Below are 16561 nucleotides of genomic sequence, written 5' to 3'. Positions count from 1 at the left end.
TTCTCTGTATTGTTTTGGAGGCTGTCCTGGAACTCTGTAGACCAGGCTGGCCTCACAGAGATCCACCTGCCTCTGCCTCCCAAGTGCTGGGATTAAAGGCGTGTGCCACCAACGCCCGGCTTTGTATGGCATTATTTTTAAAGGTACATAATTTTCATTTTGGTAAAAACAAGGCAGACGTAGCAGGTGGCCTGGCTGCTCTCATCCTCAGATAAGTCCTTTAAGGAAAATTAAGACCATAAAAAGAGATCTCAACAAGTAGCCCAACACCTAATTTTGTACTTTTCAACATTTGTAGTTATCTGAAGATCATTTTTTAAAAGACTTACAGGCTGCAAACAAACATTGAAATATCTTTTGACAGTCTTACAAAGCTAATTTTCATTTTGACTGTCATTTTTTTACTCGTCCTGGGGAGGCATTTAAAACAGGGGGATGATTAGACAAAAGAACAAAACCACATCTAGCTTTTTGAGCCATTCCCAGGAAACAGCATCTAATGCAATCAAGAAGGAGGGGGGCACGTTATACTTCAATGTGATATTAGAGATGCTAAGTTCAGCTACAGTCTCCTAGGTAAGAATGCTGGATAGCCAGTACTGGTTGGTTACAACCAGCCTATGGCGAAGTTGCTGAGCAAGTGTCTATCACATGCACAACTTTCTCTAGTACCTAAAATATACCTACAAGATAGTACAGAATGAATGGGTGGGTGGGTGGGTGGATGGATGGATGGAGCAATTCTAATCTCATGGTACTGAAATCTATCAAATACAAATCATCAAACTGGTATAAAACATTTCTTTGGGGCTTTGAAAAAAATGCTGACTCCAAGTCATTGTCTTTAAATAATTATATAATATTAATGGCAATATGAAAGTTGGTGGGCTGAAGCAAAATCTCATTAACAATACAACTTTATAAAATTCTCAATAGATCAAAAGCAAGATGATACTTTGACAACCATACCTGCTTTTTCAGGCAGTAGTCGGATATTTATTCACTATAGGAAAACTGTAAGCCTCTTAAAATAAAACAGCACAAAGACCTCTGAAACATGCCATTACAGAATCAAGATTCATGGGTAGGGGAGGATGGCTTCCTTGGAAACCCATCTACCAAGTATGAGGACTTGAGTTTGCTCTTCAGAACCCAAGCAAGTGTGCAATACTATCCTAGTGCTGGGAGGTGGAGACAGGTAAATAAATCCCCACCTGCTGGCCAGCCAGCTCATCTAAAGCAGAAGCTCCATACTGAGAGCCCTGTCTCAAAAGACAAGGTCTCTAAAACCAAACCAAATCAAACCACCACCACAAAACAGACAAACAAGAAGGTACCTGAGGACACTATTCAAGGATGACCTTTGATCTACATACCACACTCATATAAACAAATGTGCACACACATGTATAAGTGCATAGATCCAAGCTTAAGTAATATTAAGTACAACTAGGAAAACATCCTATCAACTTTGCTTTCAGAATGCATTAACACAGTAGGCTATGGTGACTCCAATAGCTGTGTTCTGACAGTTCTCTATCGACACTCTTACTACTTGCTTCTGTTTTGTTTCTGAGACAGAGAGAGTCTCACTGTGTTACCCCTGGATGGCTTGGAACTCACTATGTAGACCAGCTAGTTTCACTCACAGAGATCTGTTGGGATTAAAAGTTAGTGCCATCATGCTGAATTTGCAAATATTACAAACAGAAACCATGGTTTTCATGAAGGCAACCAACAATCTAACGTAAGTATCCTAAGCCCCAAGAAAAATATCAAGTATCAGTTTAAAGTTATAGAACACCAACCTCTTTAATTTCATGTAGTTCTCATTGGCAGCAGGTCGGCATTCCGCTCTCTGTACCACTATTCCTTCCAATGACAGTTTATCTAGAATGAAAGAGAAAACTGTATTCAGTGATAACATTCATCATTTCCAAGACGGCATTTCGATATATAGCTTAAACATAATTTACAGAATCCAAGGAAATAAAAGGATAGTATTAAGCTGATAGCAACATTATTTATCAGAATAGAGAAAGGTCATCCTTAGCCAGCTGTAAACTGGAGAATTTTTTGCTTGTTTCTTGAGCTGCACTGCCCTTTGTCAACAACAGCTTTAAACACACCTGGACTAAACAGACCTAAAAGGGCAATCAAGTAAAAAGGTGAAGGATTCCATCTGTAACACAAGTAACTTCTGGAAATACAGAAGTTCCAAAGAGCCAACTAAGAAAATACTGTGAAACTGGGCAACTCCTTATCTAGGCTATATTGTATACTCTGAATCTGAAATGATAAAGGGTGTGTCAACATGAATCTGTAAGCTGAGGAATGCATAGCGCTGAGAGGGAAGATAGGGGATTACATATTTTGGGCCAGCCTGGGTTACACAGCAAGACAAGTAAACAGTAAAGCTACTATAAATATCTGTCTAAACAGAAATACAGTTTTCTTCCTTCTAGTGACCCTGATTTAAAACCAGGAGAAACAGAAAAAGGAAATAAAAGCCTGGACCTTGCAAGTCCACTGGCAGAGTGACAGAGTGAAGTTGGTGGATCTGGTCTACTACGTAAGAGGCATATGAATGCCTCTCATGGACAGCAGCTTTATAAAAACCTGAAAATCTAACACTGGTTAGAAACAGCCACTGGTCAATCATTTCCAAGAGAATTCACCTGAGCTCTGAGAAGAGACTAAGAAAATCCTGTGACTGAAGAGGATTGCACCGATTCATCTCTTCATTCCACTAATGTAAATGACTACTATGCAAAGGCACCATGTGCGCACTGCAGAATCAAAGATGATTAAGATACAGCACTGTCTTCAAGCAGCACGTTTGACACACCAAATAAAACGCACTCACACAGAACCCCATCTACACAACTCACCCAAGAAAAGGCTTCTAGTGATTTTCCTAGATTTTTATATGGCCTGTGGTCCTAAATACTAATTATGAAACACACCATCTGAACTAAATATTTCCAGAGTACCTCAATACAGTAGCTAAGAGGTGCCTGGAAAGCACAATGACAAGACCCACATCTAGTGCATATTTCAGTGTGCCAGGAAATCAGTACTGTACAAGCCACCATTCTTTACACTCTAACCCTGAAAATAAGTTCCTGTCATGAGTGAAGTTGGTAAGACTAAACTTAGAATTTTCTCAAAGCAACCACAAATCTTATGTCCCAGATGGTCTCTCTGGTGAAACTGAGAGTACTAAACAAGAACATGCTCCAGTCTCACAATAATAAAATCTGGAAAATTCGGATGTATTTTGTTCCTAAGTGTATGAGGAAATGTCCAAACCTAGACAGTAAAAGAGGCTTGTCTAAAACAAAGTGAGTCTAGGATAGAATCCTGATAGTAAGTCAATCACAAGCCCAAGTATTTATTAATGTTGAATGCTAAAATGGCTACCTTTAATATCATTTGTTAATGCTCCCCCACCTATTTAAGGGTTCTGCTGTTAACTTTCTCCACATATGTAACTGAAAGGGTGGGAAGTAGTTTAACGCCCCTGCTCATTTCAACTTGACACTACAGTCTATTCTTCAGTCAAGGCTATTCACACAGATCAATTAACATTCACTCCCTCAGACCATACTTTTCTGTTTACCACCCTTTCAGACCTAAAACTGTTTTCAAATACTACTCAAGTTCAAGGGAAGGTCTTAAACCATTAGCAATGAATTCTTCCATCAACTGGCTGGTGTTACTCTCGCTCTTAAATTTAAAAGGCCATCTTCCTTTGGTTTAGGCACCCCCTAACATGATCTGCCTGTTCTCTGTTTAAAGCTAACTCTACTTCTCAAAAGTCTCATGGGAACATGCTCTTGTATTTTCCCAATGAACCATGCATCATTTCTTCAACACATTACTTATAGTTCAAGGGAAAGGTATTAAACATGAAAATCTAGCTCAAAGCACTCACTTGCACACCATTGCTGGTAATTACAAACAAATTAATTTAAAAATACCTCAATACAGGAATCCGTATTTAAAACTACCCTTTGGACCAATTTGAAAGAATGTGAATATCTGAAAAATAACCATTTTTACTATTTTACATTTATTACATATTTATCAAGTGCCTATTGCATAAAGACACCATGCAAAGCACATTAGAAACAGCAGGGATAAAGGAAGCATGCCTCTGTGGTCAGGGACAGCAGAGATGACTGTAGCCATTCTCAAATGTTTGTTCTGTGCTATATGTTTTGAATGATTTCAGAAAGACACACACCCCAAAATAACACACAACATACCAAAACCAAATTATGTTTATTTGTGAATTTACAAAAAACTTCAAAATTCAATATATTTACATTGCCCTGTGCTTTGCTTGTAAGACAAGGTCTCTCTATGTAATAGCCATGACTGACCTAAAATTTTTGCAGAGATCCACCTGTTTCTGTCTTCCAAGTTTTGGCAAGTAAAGGCCTGCGCTACCACACCCAAAATAATTTTCTTTAATTTAAATTAAATTGAATTCCTATTTATGTATATTTGCAAGTGTCTGTGTGAGTATGTGATTTGTGTGCAGGTGCCCAAAGAGGTCAGAGGTTTCAAGATTCCCTGCGGCAGGGGCTACAGGGGTGAGCCACTGGACATTGGCTGGGAACAGAACACTGGTCTTCTGGGAGAGTAACTTATAATGTGTATGAACATGCCCCATGTGTGCAAGTGCCCAGAGAGGCCAGAGGAGGGAGTTTAATGTCTTGAAGCTGGAGTTCCAGGTGGCCATGAGCACCAAATGTGGTGCTGAGATAGGAACTTGAGTCCTTTGGAAGGGCTTCAGTGCTCTTCCCCGCCAGGCCAGTACTCTAGGACCTGACTTATTTATGGATCTGTAAAACACTGGAAACAAGACATTTTTTGTGAATATGAGGGAAAAGAGCTGAGCACACAGGACTCTTCTCATATTCAGGTCTAGTAGATTGGGGAGAAGGTACACAAGCAAATTCAATATAATGGAAGCATTGGACATACCTCTTTAATTTATTCCCAGATTAACACAGGCGTTCATTTAACCACTATTAAATACAGTGACAGATGCCCACAGCTCGCCATACACTAGTGGGTAGTAGGTTAATCTCAAGCACTCCTTCATACTTCTGCTCAAACTTGTTGATGCTAGTTTAAGTAATTATGTAATTTGATTATGGATCAGATAAGTTTATTAAATTAAGAAGGGGAGTGGCACCTGCGGTTGTTTCTATGTAAGTCTTCTGTTAAAGACTTGTAAAGGTAAACTGCTTTTAAAACATACTTTCCAGTTTGTTATGAAGCTAGAGACAGAAAATAAGCATATATCTACATGGATTTGATTAGTGTTACTGCAGTATCTAAATTCTTCCTTTGTGATTGAAGGAACTGAAACTGAGGGCTTAAATTATAGGTTTAATTTCCACGAGAAAGAGAAAGCAGATGGTCAATGGACATCCACCCTCTACTCAAAGCAAAGCTTTATTTTACATTACTAAACAAGCAGCTAGACACTTCAAAGTTCTGAGATAAAGCACAGGAATACATATTAATCACATATTTTATTTGTTTTGAGACAGGACTTACCATGTAGCCCTGAAACTTGCTAATGAAATCACAGCTCATTCTACTGAGAGCCTTTTAATCACTAGTTCTCCCCTTCCCTTCCCTTTGTCAGTGTATTCTTATAAATTTTCTGTGGATGATGGGAATAAAGAACCAAACACTTTGCTGGCATGATGGCACATGCCTTTAATCCCAGTGCTCAGGGAGGTAGAGGCAGGCGGATCTCTATGAGTTCCAGGCCAGCCTGGTCTACAGAGAGAGAGAGTTCCAGGACAGCCTGGGTAGTTATACAGAAAAACCCTGACTCAAAAAACAAACAAACAAACAAACACTTAGATCTTTCCTAACATGCCCACCTCTTTGGTCAGATTGGTTTATTCATTTCTGTCCTTGTTTTATAGCCAAACGACTCTAATAAATATAAAAGGAGCAGAGAGAAAAAAATAGAGTAAGTAAAATATACCCTAAAGACAGATTTGTAGGCTGCCAGTGCCATTCTGTTGAAGAACTGGAAGGGAAGTGAATAGTTAAAGTCACCTCTAGCTTCAGCAAGTTAGACTAGTAAGTAAGCAGGAAGGGTTCGTGCTAGCCCTGGCACGTGAGCAATGAGATCAGCTAGGTTAGGAAGTCCTCAGGCATCCAGAAGTTAGCTAATTCATTTCCACAAGACTACTCGGGATCCATCTGCATGTGGACACTTCCAACTCCAGCTACAACACAGATCAGTAAGGTACTTAGTAGGACATGGAGCAGTGGACCTTGTAGACTTCTGAAGTGACTCTCACAAATCACTCCTGCGCCTACTGTCTTTGAGGAGAAATCCTTCTAACAACCATGTGCATCTAAAAGGTAAATGATTTCTAATATCCCCAATAGTTTCTTCTCTCCTCATTTAGTATATTTTTCTAGCAGTTTTCCCCCTGGGGATATCTGAGTGGAGCCACTTGGCACCTTAACAAATTAGGTAAGTGAATCCAGTATCCTCTTTTATTAAAAGATAAAAGGTAACCATCAATAATTTGTGAGTTGATATTTTGATCTTACCTAGCCTTCAGACTTTGAGATAAACATGCTTTCTTATAATACTATTCAAATCAATGTGTTGAGGATTCCCAATTGAAAAAACAAAACAAAACCCCCTAAACTGTAATTGAGAACCAGGCACAGGATCTTGAGAATGCAACTTCCTCACACATACACACTACTCTTTTTCTTCATGGAGGGGGAGGAAGAGGATGGGAGGCACAGGCAGGGACACAGACGCTGAGAGCCTGCGTGAGAGCACCTGCTGGTGACAGACTCGTGTCTAGGAGCAGAAAGTAAAGTGGTTGGTTAAGGGTATGAAAGACGATATCAAATGTGTGAAGAAGTTTGGACAGTCCTATAGATGTCCAACAATTTTTTGTCAATTTGCATTATTTTAATTTCTTCTATAAAGTTAAGATCACAAGTAATGGTTCCACTAGACTTCAGACAATAAATGAAGTCAACACAAGAAAAATCTCTTAAACTGTGCACATAATGGTACACAGAGACAATTTCCACTCCCAATGCTGTTTTCAAGAATATAAAACAGGCTGAGGAGATGGCTCAGTGGGAAAGCACTTGTGTCATAAGAGCATGAAGAGGGAGCCAAGTTTGAACCCTCAGGGCCTATGTAAAGCTACATGAGGTAGTGCATGTCTATGATTCCAACTATCCCGGGAAAGATGGGAAGCAGTGACAGGAGAATCCTGTCACTAGCTTGCTGTACACAGTGATGAACAACAAAATAGAAACTATTTAAAGAAAGGTAAAAAGCAAGGGTTCTCTGTGCTTCACAAATGACCAATGCTATGTGAGCCCCCACACATACACACGAGTACACATACACACATACACAAGCGCATTCAAGAATCTAAGCCAGATGGGCATAGTGGCCCACCCGTAATCCCAGCACTCAAGAGGCACAGACAGGCAGGAGAAATCAGGGGCAAACTATGGAGCTAGCCTAGAACAACTGGTAAGCTCAGGTTCAGTGTGCCTCAGTAAACAAAGTAGAGTGATAGGCAGAAAGATCCAAAACCAATCTCGGGTATTCATATGCATGTACACATACATGTAAATACACATACCTGTGTGCACACTACATACATTAAAATAAAGCAAATAAAATCTAGGACCAAAGTAGACTTAGAAAAATAAATGCTGGGTGTCATGTCCCATCCCCCTGCTCCTCCAGACAGTGTTTCTCTGTGGCTTTGGAGGCTGTCCTGGAACTAGCTCTTGTAGACCAGGCTGGTCTCAAACTCACAGAGATCTGTCTGCCTGTCTCCCGAGTGCTGGGATTAAAGGCGTGCGGCGTCGCCGCCTGGCTAAATGCTGTTTTTGTATGAAGGAATACTGCATTTTAGTAACAAGGGGACAGGAAAGTCTGTAATATAGGGTAGGCTGAATATCTATACTCAAAATACTTGGAGACAGAAGTTTGACTTTTATGGATTTGAAATATTTGTGTAAGTTTTATCAGTTGGGCACCCATAATTTAAAAATCCACAATGCAAAAATTAAAAATTTCATGAACACTCAACCTATGATTTGTATTAGGCCCCGATTAAAGGAATGCTATCTAGCTTTAGCAGCTATATTTGAAATCAGCATATTAAGTCAGTTGAATCTGACTCATGTTCTGTTACGCTCACCTTTAATAGTTCTTGCTCTCTCACTTTTTTCAAAGATGTATTTATTTGTTTTATGTACAAGTGTGCTTTATCTGCATGTATAACTTTATACCAGAAGTCACCGGATCCTATTATAGATGGTTGTGAGTCACCACGTGGTTGCTGGGAATTGAACCTAGGATCTCTGGGAGAGCAGTCAGTGCTCTTAACTCCTGAGCCATCTCTCTAGCCCACTCTCTCACTTTTAAAAGAAATATATTCATTTATGTATGAATTTTTATATTATATTCATTTATGTATGCATGTGGTTCACATATCTAGGTGAACCACATGCACAGCACACAGTGCCCTCAGAGGACCAAAGAGGGCACTGAATTCCCTGGAACTAGAGTTATAGTCAGTTGTTACATACCATGTGGGCAATGGGAATTGAACTTGGCTCACTAGCACCAAATAACTCTTGTTCTCTTTACCATGTGCAATTAGCAGGAATAGTTGAGTTCTTTATGGTTTTCAAGATAGAGTTCTTCCAATTTACAGGGGTTAAGAGCTCTGATCTTGGCTACCATGAGGTAAGTGCCATGCCACGAACCATATGCTCTCCATCTCCCCTTGGCCTAAAGGAACATAACTAGCCAACCACAGGCCCCTGCAACTGTGAGCAAAAGTAATTCTCTCCTTTCTTAAACAACCAAGCAAACAAAAACCAAGGCAAGTAACAAAAATCCAGCCACCTCTAAGTTAAAACCTCTTCTTAGGAAGGTAGTGGTAGTACACGTCTTTAATCCCAGCAGATCCCTGAGTTCAAGACCAGTACTACACAGAGAAACCCCACCTGGAAACAAAAAGATCCCTCCTCAGAACAACATTTCTTTACTGCTGGTTCTTCCGGTCGGTCACCAGCTTTCCCCGGGAAGCCCGCTTTAGCTGTGTGGAAAGGCAGCGGTGCTCTCCCAGGGCTCACTGGCTTAGCACTGAGCAGTTGCCTTCCTTTCTTTCAGCGTCTCCCTCCTCTTGCTCTTTCATTCCCACCCCCAAACACTCTCCTGTCTCTAATATCCTGAGATATGAAAGGAGTGTCTCAGAGTTGCTTAAAAATGACATCAATTTCAACAGTCATCATTATGTAATGAACCACTAAGGAAACAAAACATTGGCATTAAGTTTTGGCAAGCCAATGACTTTAAGACAATTTTAGAAATGTTAAGTGTGAAAAAAAATGTCAGTGAGATTTCTCCATCCCTAATCCCCTACTCACAAACTTTATGAAAGTGTTCAAGAGCACACCATTCATTTAGAATGCAACATGGTTATTAACATAAAATAACTACTTCTCAAAGAAACAGTGAGACTCTCCCTTTCTATAGAGAACACAAAGATGAGTTTTGTATAACATTCCAACTACAGCTGACCTGATGGCTGACAGAGATGCTTTGCTATTCTGGGTAAAAGAAAAATTTCAAGTAGCCACACTTAAAAACAAATATACAGCTGGTGAGATAGATCAGTAGGTAACGGGGCTTGCCACTAAGCTTAATGAGCTGAGTTCAATTTCCAGGATCCACAGGACAGAAACCAACTCTGATTTCCATACGAGTGCTGGGTCTTGTATGTCCACACACACCACACACCAAATAAACAAACAAAACAAACTCTTCATTTAAAATAATTTTAAAGTTTAGCTTCTACTTATAAAACATGAATTTTATTGAACAATTCATCTACAAAGTATACAGTAGGAATAAATAAGATTTAAACGTTGTCAAGATTGCTTGTGTAAGCAAAAAACAAAAATGTGAAATGGAACTTTACTTGAACTTCTCAGCTAGTCTGTCATTTTTATTTGTTCTTTTGATAAAACACTCCTGTTTTCTGTACTCTTATAAGGAGGCCAAAAAAGTTGCCAAACTAGCTAGACGCCCTTTCGGCTTTCGTGGAGAATCACCACAAAAGCATGTGTGAGTGTTCATGAGGCATGTATGACACATTCATGTGCTCTTCTGCCCCGAGATGATGCCCAGCGAGTTCCAGGAAGGTTCTGGTCTTCTACATAGCCTGTATGATGCTGTGGTCAGTTAGCTGACACTGTACTTGTGTCAGCAAGAGTCGTTCCAGAAGTACACAATGAGGTGGATTTTATATTTCAAAATGCAACTAAACTTTGACATGCAAACAGACTAACTCTCATGAAAAACAACCTTGATTCAGTGGTGTTTCATTTTTTAATAGACGAAAAGGCTAACATAAAATATTCATAGGGAATAGCGGTATGAATGCCTCTCACAGCCAATGCTGTAACAGGAGGCTATGAAGAAAAAGCCACATGTCAAAACGAGAAACTCACTTGTGAAAGCACAGTCAAGTCAAAGCACGGATCAATAAGCTGGAAACAGAGAGTGGGAGTCACAGTCAGAGAGGTACCAAGCAGATCAAGTACAAACTGACAGCTATGGTTGTTTTCAATTTTCTTTCTAAGGTCACGGAAACCAACCATTTCAAAGAATAAGGAATACAAGAAAATGTGCAAAAAATAACCAAAAGATCTGGCAGGGGTGCAGAATGTGGGGGCAGGGTGTCTTTCTATTAATGGAAGCTCCTAAGACAATCCTGCTTCCTAAAACATAGTGTCTACATCTCACCAAAGAGGGACCTGCTGAATCTACGGATACTGGCCTCTCCTTGTATCTGTCAATCAACATACAAATGGAGTATGCATGCATTATAATCATGTCCTGTGTTAATCACTCCCATTAAAAGTCGGTAGAAAAGATGTGAATTCTGCCTTCTACAGACAGCAGAGGAGTATTACCTCAAATGGGAAGTCTTGCTAGATTTTGGTTAGGCATTGGGCCTATTTAACTATAGGAAATGTTTCAGCCAACAACCCATTTAAATTCTCGAAGTTGCTGAAGGGTTCTGTTTGTAAGATTTGTGACTATAGTGTTTAAGAGGTTATCTCTCTCTATAGCTTTCTTTCTTCTGTTCTTTTTTAAATTTTGAGATAGGACCTTACAATGCAGCCCAGGCTGGCCTTGAACTCAGGATCTTCTGGCCTCAACTTCTGAGTGCTAGGGATAAATGAGGGCACATACCACCATATCAAGTGTGAGCCAGTGCAACTCTTATAAAGAACTCAGGTTTTAACACAAGGAGAGCTCTACTCTTCACAATGTCTTCCTGCCTATGAAGTTAGATGAAATCCCCTAAGATGGTGGTGGTCAAAGGCACCCAGGAGCTACTCTTTGATATACAGTTTGGGCTCTTGTGATAGAATCTCTGTACCTGCAGTGAAGCATAGACTGTCTGGTATTGTTACACAAGTCCTATTTTACAGTTTTAGAGCTGACTGACTACCTACAACAAGCATCTACCACAAGTAATAGAAGAACCCACAGAAGTCAAGCTGGCAAGTGTACCACAACAGACAGCAATGATCAAAGGAGGCCTGTAATTCCACAAATGTTAGCATCTGGCTGAAACAGCAGTAACATGGACAAGATAGCATCTACCAGATTCAGCTTCCTTTTTTTTTGTTTTGTTTTTTGAGACGGGGTTTCTCTGTATTGTTTTGGAGGCTGTCCTGGACTTACTCTGTAGATCAGGCTGGCCTCGAACTCACAGAGATCCACCTGCCTCTGCCTCCCAAGTGCTGGGATTAAAGGTGTGAGCTACCAACGCCCGGCTCCAGCTTCCCTTTTTAAAGATGCAAGATGGCAGACAAGACAGAAAAAGAAAGTCCTGTGGATTCATGTCTCACACCAAGAAGCCTTTAGTCACAATACTCGAGGCAGCCATGGCTGGCAAACATGCACGGCAGGTGTGCAGGAGCTAGTAAAGCTGTAAGCTAGGTACGATGTCTCACACCTCCAACCCCAGCCCTGAAGAGGCTGAAGGGGGGCTACCAAGACTTTGAGGACTGGGGATGCTAGAGGGAAACTCTGACTCAAAAAACAAACAAAATAACACATGTTGGGAGATGCCATTCTGTAAATATGTGTCTGACTAGTTTGGATAAAACATTGTTGGCCAATAGGGAAGCAAGATAGGTGGGACTAGGAGTCAAGGAGGATTCTGGGAGACACAGATAGACACCAAGTAGGCCACCAGAATAAGAGGTCCGGATCCTTTCCTCCAGTAAGGGAAATACTTAAATTAAAAATTAAGTTAAAACTTAAGTCAGAGTTAACCAGTAAGAAACAAGCAAATGGCCAACAGCTTCATAATTAATATAGTGTCTTGTGTGTTATTTGGGGACTGCAACTGTGGCAGGGCCCAGTAGGATGGCAGGGAAGGCAACATGTTACAAACACAGAAGGCAAGATGGAAGAAACAGTGCTCATCCATGGTGTTGGAATTCTGGCAGCAGAGACCATAAGTAGACTTTCAGGTAGAAGATGCAGAACTGCCTGTATTCCTACCTGCTCACCACCCCCACGGAAGACCATTTTCTAGCAGCAACAGCATCAAGGCTGCCCAATAAAGGCAACTGCACGCAGACTGAGGAAGCACAGCTACACTAGGAAGCCTATCCCTAAAGTATGATCATACTGTATTGAGTCTGGTGCCTATTAGTTCATAAAAAGAGGAGCTATTATGCTCTTGCTAATGTTACTTACCTGCAATAACAAGAACTCCTTGATTTCCAAACTTGTGCCCTACACCCAACTATTCAGTTTTTAAAATAAGTCATACCACAGAAAAATTTGACTCTAAAACATATACACATACACACGCACACACATGCACTCTCTGAAGATTGTAAAAGCACGCTCTTCTAAAATGCTGCAGGGCTGAGAAGGACGAGTTAGTTTATGGCTTTTGTCAAAGCAAATTGCAAAAGCCCAGAGAAAAAACTACAAGCTCTCTGGAATGCAATTTCATTTTTGGTAGAGCAAAGAAGCTGAATTTCATCATTCACCTAAAAAATGATGATGCCTTAGATTTCTAGTCCAATTTCAATTAGCTTTTGATAACTTCGGTATTAAATGTTAAATTCATTATCTGCTATAAGGGTATACAATTTGAAAAAATATATAATAAAATCTAACCCTGTTTACAGGAAGTAAAAGTTGAACATTTTAAAAGGAGACATAGTAAATTTAAAAATAACCATTAATGCAACGGAAATATAGGTGACTTTCCCGAAGTCTTACTCAAAGAACAAGAGTTCCTCAGGGTAATTTAGTAGACAGGCTGCTTATCCAAGCCCTTGACCCTAGGAGTATAAGCACAGAATTCTAAAGTGCTTTGGAAGGCAATTTTAGGGACAGAGGGACAGGCAGGCATTCCACTCACACTTTTCTATCACTCTTTGTGAAAGAACAAACAAAACCTAACTTGCCCATAACACTACTATCGAGTAGGCATTTAGAATTTCCACCTTTCTCCGTTTTTCCAACACACATGCATACTTATGGCTACAGTGTTCCCTGTTGTAGCCCTAGACTGTTCAGCACTGAAGCAGGCTTAGGGTGAAACAAGCTCATGGATTTCCATAGGACATCTTAACCAGCAAAATGTGAATACTACAGAGACAGTCTACATGATTTTTTAAACCCTGAAGTAAAAAATAAGTAAATAACCTTTTGTGAAAAGAAGTTATGCAAATTTCTCCTAATTTAACAAAGAGACCCAAATCCAAAACACACACAAATTCAGCTAAATTCGAATGCAATGTCACTAAATTCAAATGCAAAGTCACAACAGTAAGCCTATTTTTGTCTGGGTCTACATCACTGAAAACAGTGGACTTTTATAGGAGAAAATTCTATATGGGTAGTTTCTTTCACCTCTGATTTCAACACATGTCACTTTCCAAAAGCTAACAATGTAACTCAGTATTAGCCTTGCCTGACTAAACTATGACTGAAACCTTTAGAAATGGACAACAATTCTCATTAACTTGGGAAATAAAGCAGAATGGCAATTTAACTGGCAGAGGAAGGAGAATGTACCCTGAGTAAGTCTCATTTCCTCTAAGAACAGACCTAGAAATCCTTTTGCAGCAAATCCCTTCCCTGATACAGTTAAATGCAAATTCTCTTTTCCTCTTACTCCAGAAAGCTCCTGCATGCATAGCTGACACGCCACCTACTGCAAAGCCCAGCTGCCAGCGCAGGCGGTGCTGCCAGCACTTCATCGCATCGCCAGGCTGGGACGGAATAAAGGCGTGCTTGTGTGCTAGTGTTTCTTTTTTAAAAGGAAAGAAAAATCCTCCAAGCCAAGAAGAACTAGCTGAAATAACATCTTGAAAATGGAGCGTAAAATAATCCGAAGAGAAAAAGAAAGGGAGTATGAAGGGAGGCACAACAGCCTGGAAGATGCTGAGCAAGGCAAGAACTGCAAATCCACGCTAATGACCCTCAACGTCGGTGGATATTTATACATTACTCAAAAGCAAACACTGACCAAGTACCCAGACACTTTCCTTGAAGGTATCGTAAATGGGAAAATCCTCTGCCCATTTGATGCTGATGGCCATTACTTCATAGACAGGGACGGGCTCCTCTTCAGGCATGTCCTAAACTTCCTTCGAAATGGAGAACTTCTATTGCCCGAAGGGTTTCGAGAAAATCAACTTCTTGCTCAAGAAGCAGAATTCTTCCAGCTCAAGGGGCTGGCAGAGGAAGTGAAATCCAGGTGGGAAAAAGAACAGCTGACACCCCGAGAGACTACTTTCTTGGAAATAACAGATAACCACGATCGCTCACAAGGACTGAGAATCTTCTGTAATGCTCCTGATTTCATATCAAAAATAAAATCTCGCATTGTGCTGGTGTCCAAAAGCAGGCTGGATGGGTTTCCGGAGGAGTTTTCTGTGTCGTCAAATATCATCCAGTTTAAATACTTCATCAAGTCTGAGAATGGCACTCGACTCGTACTAAAGGAAGACAACACCTTTGTCTGCACCTTGGAAACTCTTAAGTTTGAGGCCATAATGATGGCTTTAAAGTGTGGTTTTAGACTGCTGACCAGCCTGGACTGCTCCAAAGGGTCAATTGTTCACAGTGATGCACTTCATTTTATCAAGTAATTACCTGTCTCACGAACAAAGACAACAAGCATGCAGCCAGCAAGCTTCGGAAGCCACAGAATCAAAGGCGTCCCAAACAACGCGCCCAGCTAGCTTGTCCCAGAGTCCAACTGCTAATCAAGCACTGTGAGCTAACGGTATGTAGATCTATCACTAAAGATGTCCTTCTCTGGGGTGTGCTGCCATCACACTTCTACCTACGGTGAAGCTGTGGTCTTCTACACTGTAAATAAAGACAATGCTTTTGCTATTTGTTTTTTTTTTCCTTGAGCTGTTTTTCAATGAGAATGTCGTGGGTACTTGCATCTATCATTCACTATGGCAAATGTTAACAACATACAGTTCAAAAATCCTTTCTACTTATAGCAGAAATCTACAAAGAAGCTGAACTGGTAAAATAAACATGGAGAGCAAAATAAATGTACAGAGCTACCTAAAGCAGAGTGGCAGTGAATCAAAATGGAACTGTAAGGCATATTTGAGCTACAGATTTGACTTTTTAAGTATCAGGTACCAAAAGCTTTATTACAGCTCCTGTATTTCATACTAGAATTACAGCTAAATTGACATTTTGCTGAAAATTCCTAGGAAACTGCTTGATAACAATAAAACATAATAAAATCACTGCTAGCTTCTTTGCTTGTATTAATGGTTGTAATAAAAGTTACACATGTCACTTAAAAACAATAGTGCCACTTGATGATTGTGCATGACACTCTGCACTGATGCAATCAACTGTCAGGCTATAGCACCTTACTGGTCTGCAAGCAACAGAAATGAACAAACCCCGGTACACTGCGCTCCAGCACAGCATGGGTAGCTTGGTCCCAGCTGAGTACATGGTGTTAGAATGGAAGGATACATTTTCACAATCACTGTATCTGCACATTTCTCAAGCTCAAAATATCAAATGAATACTATTCAACAAGACTCTCACAAAACAACTTTACTGGTGTTTTTAAAATCTATTATGTAAAAAAGTCCTTCAGAAACTCATACTAAAACCCAACAAGGTCAACCCCAACTACCACTCCATTTCTGTTATGTTATACTAAAAATACCTGTTCTGATGCTAAAATCAAAGTCATAGAGTTGTGCTGATTTTTTCTACTTTATGCTAATATTTAAAGAAAATTTCAACTTATTTTATGAATGACTGATTAAGGACTAATCTTCCAGCTGAATGTGAGTGTACTCCTCGCCCACTTACTCTATAAAGAGCACCTTCATCACTCCTATGGTTTCTAAGAACAAGCTGTCTTAAATTTAAAATAAACAAGCTCAGAGTGGGGACTCATGCTTGAATTCCAGC

General features: G+C 40.1%; 2 protein-coding genes across 2 annotated transcripts in view; one reads left to right on the top strand and one right to left on the bottom strand.

Moving 5' to 3' along the window:
* Positions 1 to 16561, bottom strand: part of Gtf2f2 (general transcription factor IIF subunit 2) — a 115482-nt gene that overhangs the window by 47116 nt on the left and 51805 nt on the right. Inside the window, exon 5 of the mRNA XM_005070953.4 lies at positions 1809 to 1890. Within this exon, the coding sequence (XP_005071010.1) occupies positions 1809 to 1890 (82 nt within the window). The remainder of the gene's footprint in view (positions 1 to 1808; positions 1891 to 16561) is intronic.
* On the top strand, positions 6255 to 15873 carry Kctd4 (potassium channel tetramerization domain containing 4). The gene is made up of 2 exons (XM_005070952.4): positions 6255 to 6405; positions 14276 to 15873. The coding sequence occupies exon 2, from the start codon at positions 14470 to 14472 to the stop codon at positions 15247 to 15249; it is 780 nt and encodes a 259-aa protein (XP_005071009.1). The 5' UTR covers positions 6255 to 6405; positions 14276 to 14469; the 3' UTR covers positions 15250 to 15873.

This window comes from Mesocricetus auratus, unplaced genomic scaffold (genome assembly GCF_017639785.1).
Source record: "Mesocricetus auratus isolate SY011 unplaced genomic scaffold, BCM_Maur_2.0 Super-Scaffold_2245, whole genome shotgun sequence".
In the NCBI taxonomy this organism is placed as follows: domain Eukaryota; kingdom Metazoa; phylum Chordata; class Mammalia; order Rodentia; family Cricetidae; genus Mesocricetus; species Mesocricetus auratus.
Note: the sequence above shows the minus strand (reverse complement) of the source record. Positions and strands in the feature narration are given on the sequence as shown.